This window comes from Equus quagga, chromosome 7 (assembly GCF_021613505.1).
Source record: "Equus quagga isolate Etosha38 chromosome 7, UCLA_HA_Equagga_1.0, whole genome shotgun sequence".
NCBI classification, from domain to species: domain Eukaryota; kingdom Metazoa; phylum Chordata; class Mammalia; order Perissodactyla; family Equidae; genus Equus; species Equus quagga.
In genome coordinates, this window is record NC_060273.1 from 46,974,688 (window position 1) to 46,990,915 (window position 16,228).

Sequence of the window (16,228 nt, forward strand, 5' to 3'; positions counted from 1 at the left end):
TATATGTGGGACGCCTACCACAGCATGGCTTGCCAAGTGGTGCCATGTCCGCACCCAGGATCCGAACCGGCGCCGGGCCTGAAGCAGAACGTGCGCACTTAACCGCTGCGCCACCCCGCCGGCCCTAAGCTGGTTTGTTGAGGGTTATTTCGACGATTAATACGATTCCCTCCTTCAGTCTAACTTTAGGACTTCACCAGGTGTAAGATACAGCCCCCTCCCCCCACATACACACTCTTCAGCGTAGGTAGCCGCGGCGATCTCTCCGTGACTCAAGGTCACAATCCTGCCCCCACATACGTCATAGTGCCCCGCGTGTTCCAGGCACGCAGCGCAGCCAGACATCTCTCAGAAGTGCAAGGTGAGGGGTGCACTCTGAACTGGAATGGGCGACTGGAAAAGCTACATAAGTGCGGTGCTGCGGGACCAGCGCGTTGACGACGTGGCCATCGTGGGCCATTCGGACAATAGCTGCGTGTGGGCATCGCGGCCCGGGGGCCTGCTGGCGGCCATCTCCCCGCAGGAGGTGGGTGTGCTGATAGGGCCGGACCGGCGCACCTTCCTGAAGGCCGGCCTGAGCGTGGCGGGCCGCCGCTGCTGCGTCATTCGCGATCACCTGCTGGCCGAGGGCGACGGAGTACTGGACGCACGCACCAAGGGCCTAGACGGGCGCGCCGTCTGCGTGGGCCACACTCCGCGCGCGCTCCTCGTGCTCATGGGTCGGCGGGGCGTGCACGGAGGCATGCTCAACAAGATGGTGCACGGGCTGATCCGCGGGCTGCGTGCGCAGGGCACCTAGCAGGACAGCCAGGCGGCGCCAAAATAAAGTCTGACCTGGGCGTGGCAGACATCCTCTGGTTGCGCGGCGCGTGGGGCGGGGGTTGTTGCAGATGAAAAAAACGGGTCTACTTGAAGATCTCTGCAGGGGGTTACCTTGGTGGAGGTGGGGCGGGGAGCGGGGCGGGGAGCGGGGCGGGGAGCGGGGCGGGGAGCGGGGCGGGGAGCGGGGCGGGGAGCGGGGCGGGGAGCGGGGCGGGGGCGGCTGGGATTGTGAGTCCGGAGTCTTCCCAGCCAGACTCTCCAGGCCAGAGTCTGGCATTTTGGAACCTTCTCAGGGTCCTAGGGACAGCGCAGATGAGGAAGAGTCCCAGGAAGTGGCCTTCTCAAACCCTCTGGCATCTTTTGCGACAAAACTTTCTGTACATCTGTTCAGGACAAACCATAAAGGCAATCCCTTCCCCACCCTCTCTCACCCCTCCCCAGGCTGGAGGTCAGTGTACTGCTCACCCCCTCCCCTTGGCAGGAGGAAGCAAGATCGAGAGTTGTGAGTGGATGACAGGGTGGGGCTGGGGGCTTGGACAGCAGCTCTGGGGCTCCCAGGCCCTTGCATCAACCCCCACAGAAAGAGGGGCGGGGTGGGGGGGGGCCGATGCCCAAGACCATCACACATCACAGCTGGATCTGGGGCCCTATAGTCTTCCTGCCCCTTGGGGTACAAAGGCCTAAGAGATGTCCCTGCATTAGAGGGAGGAACTTTGCCATCCCCACCCCTTGGCCCTCCTTCTGCAGGCCTCAGCTCCAAGGGCCCCTATGGAGGAGGAGGAATTGAAAAGCTTGGGTGGGTTTAAACGAGGCCTGGTTTACTGCCCAAAGGTAGAGGACAAAGGTGGGAAGGAGTGGCTGGTCCCTGCCCACTGTGTGCTGGGGCCCAGGGCATGGCCTCTCTTGGCTGTCTCCACCCTCCCCGTCCCTTCCCCAGTGGCCCCGACAAGCCGCCACCTATCACCTTTTTCTGGGGAACTAATCCTATCCCAGAAAGAGAGAGGGAGGGAGATAGGTGAGTCTGAAGGCAGAGAGAGAGCAGCGGAGGCCAGTCTGGTGGGGTCCGGGGATGGAGGTGCAGAAAGCCCTCCTTACTCTTGCCTTGGGGGTGATCCCGGGCATCTGAATCGTGGATTAGCCTCATTAAGGCAGAGCCGGGCACATGGTTGGGGTGCGCTTGCAGGAGGTAGTGCTGCTGAACCCCAAACTGTGGTCCTCCTTCCCCCCTAGATGGAGAGCAGACAGACTTGCAAATGTACCATGAGAGTTTAATTCCTTTTGGTTGTCAGGCAGTGTTGGGGAGGGGTTGTAATGGTGCTGCAGGAAACCTGGTGAGGATGAGGAGGATGGTATCATGGAGGAAGGAAGGTGGCAGGGAGGGGTGAGAATTCAGCCAGTGACTCAGGCACCCACATCTGTGCTCAAGCAAACAGCAGCAGGTCACCGACTCAGCCCCACCCTCCTCCCGCCCAGCCAGCGCAGGCCTCCAAACACAGGTGCAAAGGACTCGCAATCATACCAGGTACCCTGCAGCCTGCACACAACCCCCCTCAGGTGCATCACTACACAGGTGCAGGCTGACACAGGCTCACCCAAATGTGCCCACATGTGCACACACTCCAACTCTCAGTCACACAAGCCCAGACCTCTGAGGACCTGCACAAGGACAGGCAGAGGCCCAGAGTGCAGACACACACCTTAGCCCTTCCAGCCCAGGCACCAGGCGCAGGCCCTTCCCTGACCCAGGCGGCAGTCTGGGCCACATACTAGAGGCGGGTGGCATTGTGTCGGGCAGGCAGTGCAAGGCAGGGGGAGGGCGTGGTGGGGGGCAGCTCCTCCAAGAAGACCCTGGCAGGCAGCTGGGGTGAGCGGGGCTCGGGCCTGGCACAGCACAAGGTGGCGCGGGTGATGAGGTGGTCCAGGGGCTGCAAGGAGTGCATCCAGCGGGGCAGGAAGTCCCACGTCTGCAACCACTTGGGCAGGCGCCCGGGGCTGCGACTCTGAAGCATGCTGACAAGCACCACGAAGGCCAGCAGGGCCCCAAATGGTGCGCCCACACCTACCATGGCCTGCCAGCCTGCCATGGAGATGCCAAACACCAGTGAGGGCAGCAGCAGGAAGCACAGGAGGAGGTAGAGGACGGCGAACCAGCGGTACTTGGCGGTGCGTTTGCCCAGCGCCTTGGCCATGTGGATGGGCAGGCGCGTGCAGGGCACTGGGTACCACAGCAGGATGCCCGAGATGTTGAAGAAGAAGTGGCAGAGGGCAATCTGCAGGGGAGAGAGCGGAGGGGCCGAGTTGGGCTCGGGCCCCAGTTCCTGTGCCCGGTGTGGGGGATAGATAATAGGGGTCCAGCCCGGTCTTGGTGACCTGGCCCCAGCCTCTGGCTTGTCAGTTACTCCTTTGCTCCTAGAACAGCAACTCCTTTGCCATCTGCTGCCCTTGCTTCTCCTTGATCCCCCAGACTGGGCCAGGGGGCTGATAGCACCCCTTCTTCAGAGTGCGAATCCCCCTCACTATTGCTTATTGGTGTTTCTCGGAGTAATGTCTCCCTGTTAGATGCTAAGATTTGAGGGAGGCACCAGGTCTGCTTTGCCGTATGGTTTCCACGGAGCTTGGCAGGGTGGGTGCCCCCCAGTAAGCAGTTGAAATCTGTCACATGTTGTCCCCACCCTGGGTCAGGTGCCACGCCCCTGTCCTGCCTCTGGAGAGGCTGTTCTCCTGGCCCACCTGGAAGGCGCTGGACAGCTTTTCCCGGGGGCTGGCCAGTGCAGCCAGGATGGCCGTGGTGGTGGTGCCGATGTTGGAGCCCAGCGTGAGGGGGTAGGCCCGCTCAATGCTGATCACACCCAGGCCTGGGGGTCAGAGGAGGAGGATATGGTCTCCCTAGCTCCCCGCTTCAGCCCTTTCCCTGCCAGCCTCTCCCTGCCCCATCCCACCCTGCCTAGGCACGAGCACTCACCGATGAGCGGGGTGATGGCTGAGGTGAACACAGAACTGCTCTGGACGACGAAGGTCATGCCGGCACCCACCACCATGGCAAAGTAGCCAGTGGCCCAGGTGAAGGGGGCAGGGAAGTCTGCGATGAAACCCCGTCCCGGTAGGGTCAGTGGGAGGGCATTGGGAACGGAGTGAAGACCTTCCTTGGGGAGGAGGTGTTGGATGCCAGCTTCCAAGTGGGACCTTGTCAGTCCCCTGCTCAGCTGCTGTGACTTCTACTGGCCTTCTCTGACATTGGATTAGGAACCTTCTCAGCCTGGTTCCATCATGCTTTTGGTCAGGCTGTTCTCTCTGCCCGGGATATCCTCTTCACTCCTAAATGTTCACCCTCAGGGCTCAGCGTGGGAATCACTGCCTCTGGGAAGCCCTCCGGGAAGCCCTTCCAGCCCCCAGCCCTCAGGCAGATTTTGTTTCTCCCTCCTCCAAGCTCTCTTGGATCCATGGATGCCCTTATTCCAGCATTTGTCACATGCAGCCTCTGCCCATGCCAGGCAGTGTCCCAAAAACTCAAAATTAGACTTAAAATGAAAATCAAATGGTGTCACTCCCCCCACAACCCCCCAAGTGCCCCCATTATGAAGTCCAGGCTCTGAGCACTGCCCATGCGCCCCATGATCTGCTCTGCCCCTCTCACCTCGCTGACTGCTCTCTGCCTCTCTCCACCTGCTAGCTGAGCTCCCGCCACACTGCTGGCCACCTTTCTGTGCCACAGACCTGCTCAGCTGGGTCCTGCCCTGGAGCCTTTGCACTGTCCCTTCCATCCAAGATGCTCTTCAGCCTTATCTTGACTACTCCTCATTTAGGTCTCTGTTCAAATGTCACCTCTGCACAGAGGCCGCTGAGTGCCCATCGAAAGCAGCCTCTTGCATACCCCATTTGCCATTTTGGCTTTCTCATTGGCAGTTTCCTCTCTATCTGAATTTATACCCCCTTGATCATTGGTTTTCATTGTCCATCTCCCACTCTGAGCTGTGAGCCCCCTGAGGGCAGGGACCATCTCTCTGTGGCTCACTTCTGTATCTCTGGCATTCCACCGAGCTTGGCACACAGTAGGGGCTTAATGACTGTTTGTTGATGGAATCAAACAATGGCCTCTGAGATTCTCTTCAGAGCCCTCTGCTAGAATGGAACCACAGCCAAAGGAGCCACAGATGCCCAGCGGTCAGCACCTTAGGGGCCTCAGAAATCAACCAGTCCAACCTCTTCTTTGTTCACATGGGGAAACTGAGGCTCGGAGATGGCAGGGCTTTACCCAGATCACACAGCAAGGCAGTAGCAGGACTTAGTGAGATCTGGAAGGGCCCATCTTGGTGCCTACCCACCCACTGCTCAGGGCTCACCGGTGTTGATAACCTTCTGAATGACCTTGGCCACCTGGCCCTTGAGGAGAGAGTTGAGCATCTTGACGAGGAGGATGAGGCAGGCGCATAGGAGCACCAGGGAGCCAGCCATCAGGATGAGCCCCACAGCCAGGTCAGGCAGCCCTGTGTCCACGAAGACGTGGTTGCCTGCGGGGCAGAGGGGTGTCAAGCTGCTGACAGCTGACCCCCTACCTCGGCCCCAGCCCCTGACCTTTGCCACCTCCTTGAGCTTGGAGCCTAAGGTCCCACCTCAGGCTCCTTCAGCCTCAACAGCAGACCTGAACCAAGCCCAGGAGCTGAGCTGGTTGGCAACTGTCCTTCCTGGGGCTGGAAGCAGAAGTGGCCAGGTAGGGAATGGCCTTGCCTCTGCCAGGCTCTGCCCCTGCCATGCCGGACATCCCCACGCTGCAGGCACTCACATTTCTCCATGGTGGCATTTCTGAGGGTCGGGCTGGTGTTGACCTCTGCCCTGGGAATAGTGGTGGGAGCCTAGATTAAGAGGAGAGTGCTTTAGAGAATTTAGGAAAATGTAGCCTGGGGCTGGGGGTGAGATGGGGGTTAGGGAGAGATGTGGGCTGGCGGGATGGAAGTGGACTTCCTCACTCCGTGCCCTTGGACAGTTCACTTGCCTTCTATGAGCCCATTTCTTCTGAGGAAGAAACAGGGATGAAAACCCCTGCCACACGAGAATCTGCCCGTGGTCGGCCCTGAATATTCTGCCCCCTCAGCCCACTCATCTGGCTCCCACAGGGGCCTAAGGGCCTCTTGATCCGGTGGCTTCTTGTCCTTGTTTTCTTCCAACTCTCCTTGGCGTTGGATACTGCTGACCTCGGCCCTCTCCTGAAAACTCTCTCTCCCCCATATTTTCTTACCAGTCTGTCTCGGCGCCCTCATCTTCCCCAGCATCCTTGCCCCATCCTCTTCCCTGAGGCACCTAGCCCACACTCCATTTTCCTCTTGCTCAGTTCCTTGTCCAGAGGGGGGCAGGGGCAGGGCACCACCAGTGGGCAGAGGGTCCACGCCCCACATCTCTTCCCTCCCCCACCTCATGTCAGCAAAGTGAGAGGGTCTCCTGGGGAGGCCCCCCAGTTCAGAGGGCCCGGGGTCAGGCAGGCAGCCTAAGTTAGGGGCTCAGGCCGAGTGTAGAAGTGGTGGGGAGTGCGTGCTGGGCCTAAGGGGGCAGCACTACTCAGCTTCAGGCCGCTGTCACCATCCAGGGACACAGCCCAGCATGGGCAAGTGGCCCAATTCTATAAGAGAAATCACAACTCTGAAGTTTTAGATAAACTCTCCCAATCTGTAAATGTTGGCAACCACTTTAAGACATTCTTTACAACTCTGTGAAGGCCAATCTGGCCTGGGGACCACTAATTTGTAGTTTTCTTAGGTTAAGGAGTTATTTTTTTAAATGCAACCTGGGGCTCCTTACCTTTCCCGCAGGATCCCAGCAAACATCCAGCAGTGAGAGGGGAAGTGAACTGGGCTTGGTTGGAGAGAAGCCGTCTCACAAAAGGGGGACTGAGCCCCAGAAAAGGGCAGTTACTCCCAGGGCCCCAGGCAAAATATAAGAGCCACAGCTTCTCCCTGTTCCCCACATTCTGCCTCTTCTGGGAGCTGATATGGCACTCTGTACCCCCGGCGCTCCACGTCCCACACCCCTCTGACCTTAGGAAGGGTACTGGCACTTCGATGTTTACAGCTCCTTTAGGTTTTATTCTAAACTACATGTCACTTAAAAATAGGTGATGGAGATAAGAATTATTCCTGGCGCCTGGCTGTAAATCCAGGTTTATTTTAGTGGCATGTTTTCCCTTGAGTGGGGCAACATGCTAGTCTGTGTTCCCAGCTGGCCACACCAGGGCCTCGGGACACCCTCAAGCCCAGGCCAGAATCACAGGCCAAGAAACCAGGAGAAGGTGGTCTTGGGTGGGCTCGACTGGCAAAGCTGGCTGGGAAAGCAGTGGTGAGTGCTGCGCAGGTCAGGCAGAGCCAAGTGCTTGCTGAGTTCAGATCCTGCTTCTTATACCAACTGCTTTGGGGAAATTGTGCCACCACTCTGAGCCTGTTTCCTCTAAAGCAGGATAAAAAAAGCTGTTGTAAAGCTCACAGGAGAAAGTGTGTGTGAAGTGCTCACCGCGTGGCTTAGCTCCCGACAAGCCTTCAGGAAACTGTGCCTCCTAATAAGGATTAGACCCCCCCCCCTCCCTGGGCCCACCTGGGATCACACTGTGTGTGTGATTGACTTCCCAGGTCAGGATCAACGGCTCCTGCAGGCATGCCTGAGAACCGTGGGCCTGCTGGGGAGGAGTGTGCTGGACCTTCCTAGGGTCCCCAGCCTGGAACTCTGGGAGACAGATGGCCCCCTGAGATGAGTGGATGCCTGACCAGCCTGAGCCCCACTGACCTACTCTGGGCTGGGCCAGGGTCTCTTGGGGGAGGGGTCTGCGAGACCTGGAGAGGCTGGAGGAGGGTAGGAGCTTTGCTGGGGTCCCACTCAGGGCTGGCAGTGTCAGGGCAGGGCCAGGCTGAGGACTAAGACCTCTGGGGTTTTGGAAACGACCTTCCTGCCTGGGGTTGTGTGGCCCTGGCTGAGCCCACAGGGGGAGTCCAGAGACTGTAAATGCAAGAGAGGAGTGTGGAGGCAGCAGGGGGAGAGAGGGTGTCACTGTCCAGCCAGGCTGGGTGGGGGATGCCGAGGGCAGGGCGCAGGCACTGGGCTTCCTTGCCAGCAGAGGGGGAAGGTGGAAGCTCCAGCCTAGACAAAGAGTTGAGGGACCCAGGGTCTGGGGTATACCCCCAGGATGTGCCCATAGCTCCTGGGCCTGGGGGCAAGATGGGGGCGGAGGGGGACGTGGTGGGGCTGCTGAACTCTGTGGGAAGAACAGAATGAATGAGCCTCAGACAGCCTTGGGCTCAAATCCTTGCTGAGCCACTCAGCTGTGTGACACTGGGCCAAACATAACCTCTCTGGGCCTCAATTTCCTCCTCTACAGTGTGAGATCCATAATGGGGCCCACTTCTCCCCAGGGGCTAGTTGTAAGGAATCTTAGAAAAGAGTTGGGATTTGAGTTCCTGCAGAGCCACCCCAAATTAAGGACGCACTGGGAACTGAAGGAGATGATTAAGCTCACAGAGGAATGTCGGGTTTCAGGAATCCTTCCCTGGGGAGAGACACAAGGCATGTGGGCAGCAGTAGTCTCCCCTCAGAAGGGGAGCACAGCGGTCTTTGTTTTTCTGGAAGCAGCAGGAAATCGCTGTGCCCGCAGCGCCATCTGGTGGCTTGGAGGAGAACGCCCCAGAGCAGCACCTACCACCCCCAAGCCGTCTCCAGGTGACTGTAGTCAGCCTTCAGGCCTAATGGGCAGAGCAGGAGATGGACACGTATGGTGGGACACCAGACTGGTGTCTGAAAGGGGCATCAAGATGGAGATTCAGGAGCCCAGGCTCCAGATTCCACCATGATTTTCAGCCTACTTCAATCCCATGGACTTGGGCAAGTCTCTCTGAGCCTCAGTTTCCTCATCTGTAAAATGGGGATGTGATAATCCCTGCTTCCCAGGCTGCAAGTCCTCAAAAGATGCTCGTTCCAACCAGGCAGGCATGGGTGACAATCCACAGTGTGACCACACAAGCAGGGAATTCCCAGCACATGATCAGAGCATCGAGAAGTGTTGGGACACTAAAACTGCCTCTGGTTTTTCTTTTGCTGAGGAAAACCTCAGCCTCCCAGTCTTTCCTTGGTGACCTGGTTCCCTGGAGACTGGTTTGGGTGAGGTCGGGGCCAGCTTGGTGAAAGGTTGGAAGGGAGCACACAGAAACTCGGGGACTAAAGCAAAAACTCAAGTCTTTGATGAGCACGTCCCCGTGGGGCCCATCCCAGAGAGAGGGGAGGCCAGGGAGCTCGGATCCCACCCCCCAGCTACTCTCCAGGCCAAGGAAATCTGCCAGACACTACTCTTAAAGGCAGGGTCTCTGGGGAAGATGGGACGAGCAAGCAGTGCTCAGGTGAGGGGCGGCTGGAGCCGTGAGGACAGCCCCAGCCGGGAACTTGGGCGGTTACTGCATGTTGCTGAGCCTCAGGTTCCTCTTGCAGAAAGCGGGATACTCCTGTCTGCCTCACCCACTGGGCGGCGGCGTGGGAGGATCCCCTCCGCAGAGGGCATGTGGCAAGGGGAGACCTGAGGCAGCTGCAGGTGGCAGCGGGGTTCAGAGGAGCCGAGGAACGCCGCCGTGGCCGAGGAGCTCCATGCCAGGTCTTGTTTTTCCTGCAGATCACAGTGTGTGATTTCTCTCTCTTCCAGGTCTTGCTATGAAGTAGAGAGGATTTTGACTGTTCAGAGAGCTCAGAGAGTGCCCAGAGAGCTCCTGAGAAGGTGACGATATGTTAGAGAGGTCACAAAGCCAGCATAGCAGCCACCTTTATGGGCTTTTTGATGTCAAACTGCCTTGAACACTCACAAGGGCTGAGCCGGAGCTGTGCGCCACTCAGATGCAAAGGAACCTTGCAGAGCGGGTTGAATTGATGTTCTCTGTTCACGCCGGGATAAAGGTCCAGTAACATCAAGTAGCAAGTGGAGATGATGAGGGGGAAAGGTGTGGGCTCTGGGTCTCCTTACATCTTGTTCTAAATGGAGTTTTTTCTTGTATGTAATAATTAAGGGAAGCAGATACTGTGGATTATGGCTTTGATGAAGCATTTTCCTTTCTATGGCTGAGTGAGAAAATGTGTCAGTTGCCTGCTTCCTTATTAGCCTAGTGTAATGGCTGGTCCACAAGTGTCCAACTGGTCCAAACAGATCTTCATTCCGGGCAGTAGAAGCCAGGAAGCAGCAGAAACAGTGCAGAAGGACAAGAGGACACACGCCTGTGGCAGTCTCTGGGCGAGGAGCCCTGATGTCAGCACAGTGGCTGCTGTGCCTCCAGGGAGGTCTCCACAGGGCCCGCTGGTCCTGCTCCTGGGCCGGTTTCCTGTTCGTCCTACGTTCGTAGGCATCCGATAACTCTCTCTCCACCCCTCCCCACATTACCTGGGCCCCAAAACATGGCAGAGCTGAGTCACCTTCCCCACACTACCCTAGTGGGGAAGAGAGAGCCCTAGACTTCGAGGCCTGTGCTCGGGGCCCTGAAATGGCGAGACAAGCTCTGGCAAGTCTGTTAGCCTCTCGGAGCCTGTTTCTCTACCTGTGAAACCAGACGGTTGAGCCAGACCAGTGACTCTCAAACTTGAGTGTCGGACAGACCTGGAGGGTTTGCTGAAAGGCAGGCTGCTGGGCCCCATCCCCAGAGATTTTTTCTGATTTAGTAGGTCCAGGGAAGGGCCCAATACTTCGCATCCCTAACAGGCTCCCGGATGGTATGGGTGCTTCTGGTCCACACTTTGAGAACCGCTGGGCTAGATCGGTCACATGCCAACTCTAATTGATGGGTAATGGCTGCCTAAAGTTGTGGGAGGACTTGGCAGTGTCTGCCGTCGACACAGTGTCACAGTAAAAGTGCCACATACTTGCACTCTCTAGGCTAAATGATCTCTAGGGTCCATATGGAGCATTTTGAACAGAAATGACACTAACAACTAACAGTCAGCTCTCTAAAGACAAAGTCGTCTCACCTGGTGCCAGACCTGGAACTTACCTCTGAGCGGTCTGGGTGGCACCAGATCCGGATGAGACTGCGGTTCCTCAGGGACTCGTCCCCGGTGGCGATGCTGGTAATCACAGACTTGTCCAGCTGTGAGCAAGATGTGGGTGGGAGGAGTGAGGGTGGGGCCTTACTATCCTCCAGCCCCCACCCCATGCCAGCTCTGCCCCCACCTGGATGATGAGTTTAGTGAAGGGCTCCGTGATGATTTTGAGCAGGTCGGGGGCATCCCGGCCGCTGTGGATGTTGAAGGAGGCCACCACGAGTCGTGTGACGTGGTGCAAGTACCCAGTGGCAGCCTCCAGCGGCAGCAGGACCAGAACTGACAGCCAGTTAAAGCAGTCATGCACCGTGGCCCCTGCGAAGGCCCTGAGCAGGGAGGCCACGTTGCAAGGCATGCCGGAGCCAGCGGAGCCAGGAGGAGCTTGCACTGGGGCTCCTGGCATCTGGGAGCACCCTCCCCCGACAAGCACAGCCCCCTCACCACTCTACCCGCTTACCGCCGGAAGTCAGTCCTGTCCCCTGCCTGCATCAGGGCCACGATGGTGTTGGTGACGGAGGTGCCAATGTTGGAGCCCATGATGATGGGGATGGCAGAGCTCACCTCTAGCACTGGTAGAAGAGGGGACCCCTTAACTAACTGGGTGAGGGCTATCCAGCTCCTGCCCCCACAACACCTCCTGCCAGACCCACTACGGCGGGTATTCCTGCTATGCTGCTGACTCCACCCAGCCTCGGTGTCACAGGGACATGCTGGGCACATGCTGTGTGTTTACCTATGTGCATGCATGTGAACGGATGCATGTATGCGGGGGTGTGTGTGGGTGCATGTATATGAGGGAACATGTCCTGTATGCAGATGTGTTTCTGTGCTTGTGTGTGCACATGTGTACGTGAGTGTGGTGGTCAGTTTTATGTGTCAGTGCAGTTAGGCTATAGTCCCCAGTTATTCAATCCCACACTCATCTAGGTGTTGATGTGAAGGAATTTGCAGGTGTCATAATCGGTGATGGTAAGTAAAGGAGATTAATCTCGATATTCTGGGTGGGCATCATCCAGTGAGATGAAAGACCTTGTAAGCAAAATGGAGGCTCTCTGAGGAAGAAGAAATCCTGCCTGTGCACTGCAGCTTCAGCTTCTGCCAGGAGCTCCGGCTTGCCCTTCCCCACAGATTTTGGACTTGCCCAGCCAGCCTCAGAATCACATAAGCAAATTCCTTGCAATAAATCATATATCTCTCTCTCTCCCACAGGTCCTGTTTCTCTATTTCTCTGGTTCTGCTTCCCCGACTGATGGAATGAGTGACTGCATGGCGATGTGGAGGTGAGCCTGCCTGGGGCTATGCTCCCCAATACTGAGGAGTACTACCCTTCTTGGCTCCTGGGGTACCCCCTAGCTGAGACTCCTGGCCATACTTTGGAGGAGTATACTTTGCCCTCAGCCCCTTGTCCCCACTCCTGCCCCCTGTGCCCCAGCCCTGACACGCCACCCCAGACCCCTATCCAACACACCCAGCCGCCCCATGCTCTTTCCCTGGCCCTGGCAGGCCAACTCACAGCCAGAGGAGACCATGCTGACAATGATGGACGTGGAGGTGCTGGAGCTCTGCACTAGCACAGTCACCAGGATCCCCACTACCAGCCCCGCCACTGGGTTGGACAGGATGGCATTGTCCTTGAAGATGTCTCCAGCCACCTTCCCTGGGGAGCATGAACCAGCGTTCTCTGAGGCCCTTCAGAAATCCTTCCCCGACCCCCCAACCCAGGTCCTACCTCCAGCCAGCTGGAAGGCTGAGCTGAGCACATCCAGGGAACAGACGAAGAGGTAGAGGAAAGTGAGCATCAGCAGCACCTTGAGGAGCGCCATGCCAACCTGACGCAGCTTCTGGGCCAACCCGGGCTCTAGAGATGGGCCAGTCTTGAGCACAGTGGCCAGAGGCTGGGCCAGTGATGCCCATGCCCCTGCCCCCAATCCCAGGCCCACCTGGCTGCTGCTCCTCCTCCAGGGCCAGCTTGGCAGGCAGTGGTTCATGGTGCTCCAGAACCTCTCCGTAGGGGCAGCTGTGCTCGGCAAGGGCCACGGGGCCCAGGCTGGGGAAGGCATAGGTGGAGGTCCCTGGGATCCTGTGCAGGACTGGGGAGGGAGGCTGGTCAGGAGTTCCCAGAGGCCCCAGGGCCCAGGGAGGGTGGAAGGGCGGAGGCCTTCCCCAGGATGTGGGCAACCGTGGGCAAGCAGGGTCCGGGGTGGGAGCAGCACTCACCCTGTGGGCTTGGCACGTAGGCAAAGGCTGGCCCATGCATCACGTGCCCCCCACGGACTGGGAGTGGGGAGACCGCCGGGCTCCCCAGCCTCTCTCCGTAGGACATCATCCTGGGCACACACTGTGGGGCCTGCACGTCAGGGGGCCGCAGCAACACTGAATGACAACTGCTGTGTCCTGGAAACGCACACTCACCCACCCCACTTCCACACATCACATACATAAACACCCATGGTGTGTAATCCCAAACACACGCCCAGCAAAGCACACCTCCACCCCCACTGAGAGATTCACACTCAGGTGCTCATCATTCATTCATTCAGCAAGTATTTATTGAGCATCTGCTCTATCCCAGGTGCAGAGCTAGATGTTGGCATACAGTGATGACTAAATCCAGATGCAGCTCCTGCTCCTGGGAGGTTCAGAGTCTAGTGAGGGGACAGATGTCAAATGAAATAATCCCTCAAATAGATGGAAAATGGCAAGGGGGACAAGTGTTCTAATGACAGATACGGTGCCACCAAAGTGCCCCATGGCAGAGGTGGGCTCTTGAGGGAGGGAAGAAATGGTCAGCAGATGGAGAGGGGAGGGGCCAGGAAACGTGGTGGTAGCAGAGGCTGTGGTGTGGCTGGGGCTGTGCTGGGCAGGCGTTTCGTCCACCCTGAGAGCAGTGAAGAGCCCTGGACACCTGTTCTCTTGTGGAACCAGCTGGGCACACACTCAGAGGAGAGTCCACTGGCCTGGATCCTAAGTTCCTGGGTTCCCCCCACAAATGAACTTATTTCCCCGTCCACCCCCCACTCCCAGCAATAAAGAAATACTGACAGCCTTTCTTCCATGAATGGGGCTCACACTGGGACTGGTTTAGGTAAGGAGGGCCTCCCACCCTGTCCCCAGGTCTGGGAAGACCCCGGATTGCTTTAGGCCCCCCTGAACTGCCCCAGGAGTTCTTGGCTGTTGGGATGGGAGTGCCCCAGTCTGCTTCAGCACCCTACCCCTAGCCCAGCATCGTTCCAAGGGTCCTTGGCTGTTGGGATGAGGGCTGTGCAGAGCTGAATTCCAAGCCCTGGAAGAACATGAGTCCTTTTTACTTTGGAGGAGTGAGCCAGGCTGGGCTGGGGCTGAGATGTTACAGGGGGCACCGCTGGGACAGAAGTGAGGGGGTTGGGGTGATGGGCTTTTTCTTACTAAGAGTTGGGGATGGGACTGGAACGAGGGGGCCCTAGGCTCACCTTGGGGTTCTGTGTTTCAGCTCCTGCTCAGCTGCTCAGGGAAGTCCCAGGGGCCTGAGGAGGAGCTGGGACCCTCCTCTTTATACCCTCGGGTCGAGGGCAAAGTCCCTAGAACCCTAGCTGCTCTCCCTCTGTTCCTCGATTAACCTCACCCCTGAGATTCCTCCCAGTTAATTGCTAATCGTCAGCCCTGCAGAGGGAATCTGTGGTCAGGCTCTCCTCACCCCCACAGAGACACTCAGCCTGAACCACAGCCCAGACCCAGTGAGGACACAGACACATCCTCTGCCCCTAGGCAGAGACCTGATGCCACTCAGGCACCTTGTTTCCAGGGTCCCCAAAGAAATTCCATGGCTCCAGCCCCTTCCTCTCATTCTTGGCCTGACAGGACTCCCCAGAGAGTGGCCCAAATGTCTTGTGGCCTTGCCATGCATTGGAGTGTCTGTGGGTCTTTCTGTGTCTCTTGGGGGGCATTGGAAGAGAGGGAATGTGTGATGGAAGAAGCACTAGGAGACAAAACTGGAGAGAGTGCATAGTGTTGGATCATGGAGGGTCTCCGATGCCCGACCACAGTTCTCGGATGTGAGTCTAAGAGAATGTGGAGCCCCTGGCCAGACCAGGAAGGGCCTGGTCTGCATTTTAGAATAGCCCCTGTGGTGGGGGGTGGTTGGGATGTGTCACAGGGAGCGAGTCTGAAAGCAGAGAGACCAGTTAAGAGGCTGATGAGATAGTCCAGGTGAGAGATGATGAGGTCTGAATCAAGGTGGGAACAGACAGGATGGAGAGGAGAGGATGCATCCCAGGGATGCTTTGGGCAGTAGAATTGGCAGGAGAGAGAGGAAGTATGTGACAATTAGTTCTGGATCAGGAAGCTGATGGTGATATGAGGTCTGTTGCAGAATTCCTGAAACCCAGAGAGGGGTCTTAGGAAGCCTTTGAAATCTTATTTCCCTTTCACAGGACTATGGAACCTGAATTGAGGCCTAGATTCACAGAGAGATGGGAAGGGAGCTTCCCTTCTAAGGGATTAAGATTTGATCAGATCCAGCAGTGGTGGGTTCCATTCAAGATCTAGCTTGGGCCACTGTCTCAGTAGCCTGCCTAGCATTATCCACCCATCTATCCATCCATTCATCCATCCGTCCATCCATCTGTCCATCCATCCATCACTGTGACAGTTTGGAACACTGCCTTTCGTCCATTTCCCCATCCATCCATCCATCCATCCATCTATCCACCCAGCCAGCCGACCAGTCATGTGTCTATCCATCCAGTCCTAAACACATTAATTGAGTTCCTACTCTATGTTGAACCAAGATTGGCAAGACCAGCTTCTTTCCTGGTCCAAGCAATCCCTGAGTCAGCCCGGGATTCAGAGGCAAGTCACCTCACCTCCCTGAGCCCTGGTCCCTTCACCTATAAAATGACAATTAGCACGGCTTTTTCAATGAGTTGTAGAACTCAGTGAGATAAATAATCCATCTCAGTGCCTAGGACAGAGTTTCTCAAGTACATTTGTTCCCTTTTCACTGTCTCCAGGATGGCTGGAGTGTCCTGGCCAAGGTAATGGCCCCACTTTCTCTAGATTTGCAGCCTTGTTTCAGGTCAATGATTCTTCTTGGCTCACCAGTTACCCTTCAATTGCTCACAGTCCCTTGAGCAGTAGTCCTACTCAACATATTCCATATTTTAGGGTGACAAAAGACTCAGCCTTTCCCATCAAGAAAGATGGACCTTTCTGCACAGTTCCTCCTTTAATATGACAAAGGTTAACTAATCAATGTTTAATTCCCAGAACAACGTGGACTTGTCCACTGTGTAGCGTTCACAGTGGACTCTGATGAAGTGGCTAAGAGCAGGGAACAAGGCCAGCCTGGGTCTGGATCCTAGTTCCCCCACATCGTGGCTGTGTCATT

The 16,228-nt window shown here is 57.1% G+C and overlaps 2 protein-coding genes across 10 annotated transcripts; one reads left to right on the top strand and one right to left on the bottom strand.

Annotated features, from left to right (window-relative positions):
* Positions 1-385: 385 nt before the first annotated feature.
* PFN3 (profilin 3) lies at positions 386-916 on the top strand. Its single transcript, XM_046665463.1, has one exon. It carries the CDS (start codon positions 386-388, stop codon positions 797-799), a length of 414 nt encoding a protein of 137 aa, XP_046521419.1. The 3' UTR covers positions 800-916.
* A 764-nt stretch (positions 917-1,680) lies between these two features.
* SLC34A1 (solute carrier family 34 member 1) lies at positions 1,681-14,362 on the bottom strand. Of its 9 annotated transcripts, XM_046665429.1 has the most exons (14): positions 14,313-14,362; positions 14,076-14,146; positions 13,081-13,210; positions 12,804-12,953; positions 12,593-12,721; positions 12,377-12,520; positions 11,321-11,432; positions 10,994-11,189; positions 10,815-10,910; positions 5,603-5,672; positions 5,163-5,330; positions 3,785-3,901; positions 3,553-3,677; positions 1,685-3,092 (listed from the first exon to the last, which is right to left on the bottom strand). In XM_046665429.1, exons 3-14 carry the CDS (start codon positions 13,187-13,189, stop codon positions 2,589-2,591), a joined length of 1,920 nt encoding a protein of 639 aa, XP_046521385.1. In that variant the 5' UTR covers positions 13,190-13,210; positions 14,076-14,146; positions 14,313-14,362; the 3' UTR covers positions 1,685-2,588. The 9 variants fall into 9 exon arrangements, with proteins under 9 accessions (XP_046521382.1, XP_046521387.1, XP_046521384.1 ...); XM_046665431.1 differs by having other exon boundaries at positions 1,683-3,092; positions 10,994-11,057; positions 13,081-14,146; positions 14,313-14,332; XM_046665430.1 differs by lacking the exon at positions 14,076-14,146 and having other exon boundaries at positions 14,313-14,349.
* Between the last annotated feature and the right edge of the window lie 1,866 nt (positions 14,363-16,228).

Coding starts and splice junctions, on each gene's coding strand:
- SLC34A1 (XM_046665423.1), bottom strand. CDS start 13,303: ATGTATGTGATGTGTGGAAGTGGGGTGGGTGAGTGTGCGTTTCCAGGA. Junction 12,722..12,803: donor GGAGGAGGAGCAGCAGCCAG/GTGGGCCTGGGA, acceptor GCCCATCTCTAG/AGCCCGGGTTGGCCCAGAAG. Junction 3,093..3,552: donor AGCTGTCCAGCGCCTTCCAG/GTGGGCCAGGAG, acceptor TCTCCCCTGCAG/ATTGCCCTCTGCCACTTCTT.
- PFN3 (XM_046665463.1), top strand. CDS start 386: ATGGGCGACTGGAAAAGCTACATAAGTGCGGTGCTGCGGGACCAGCGC.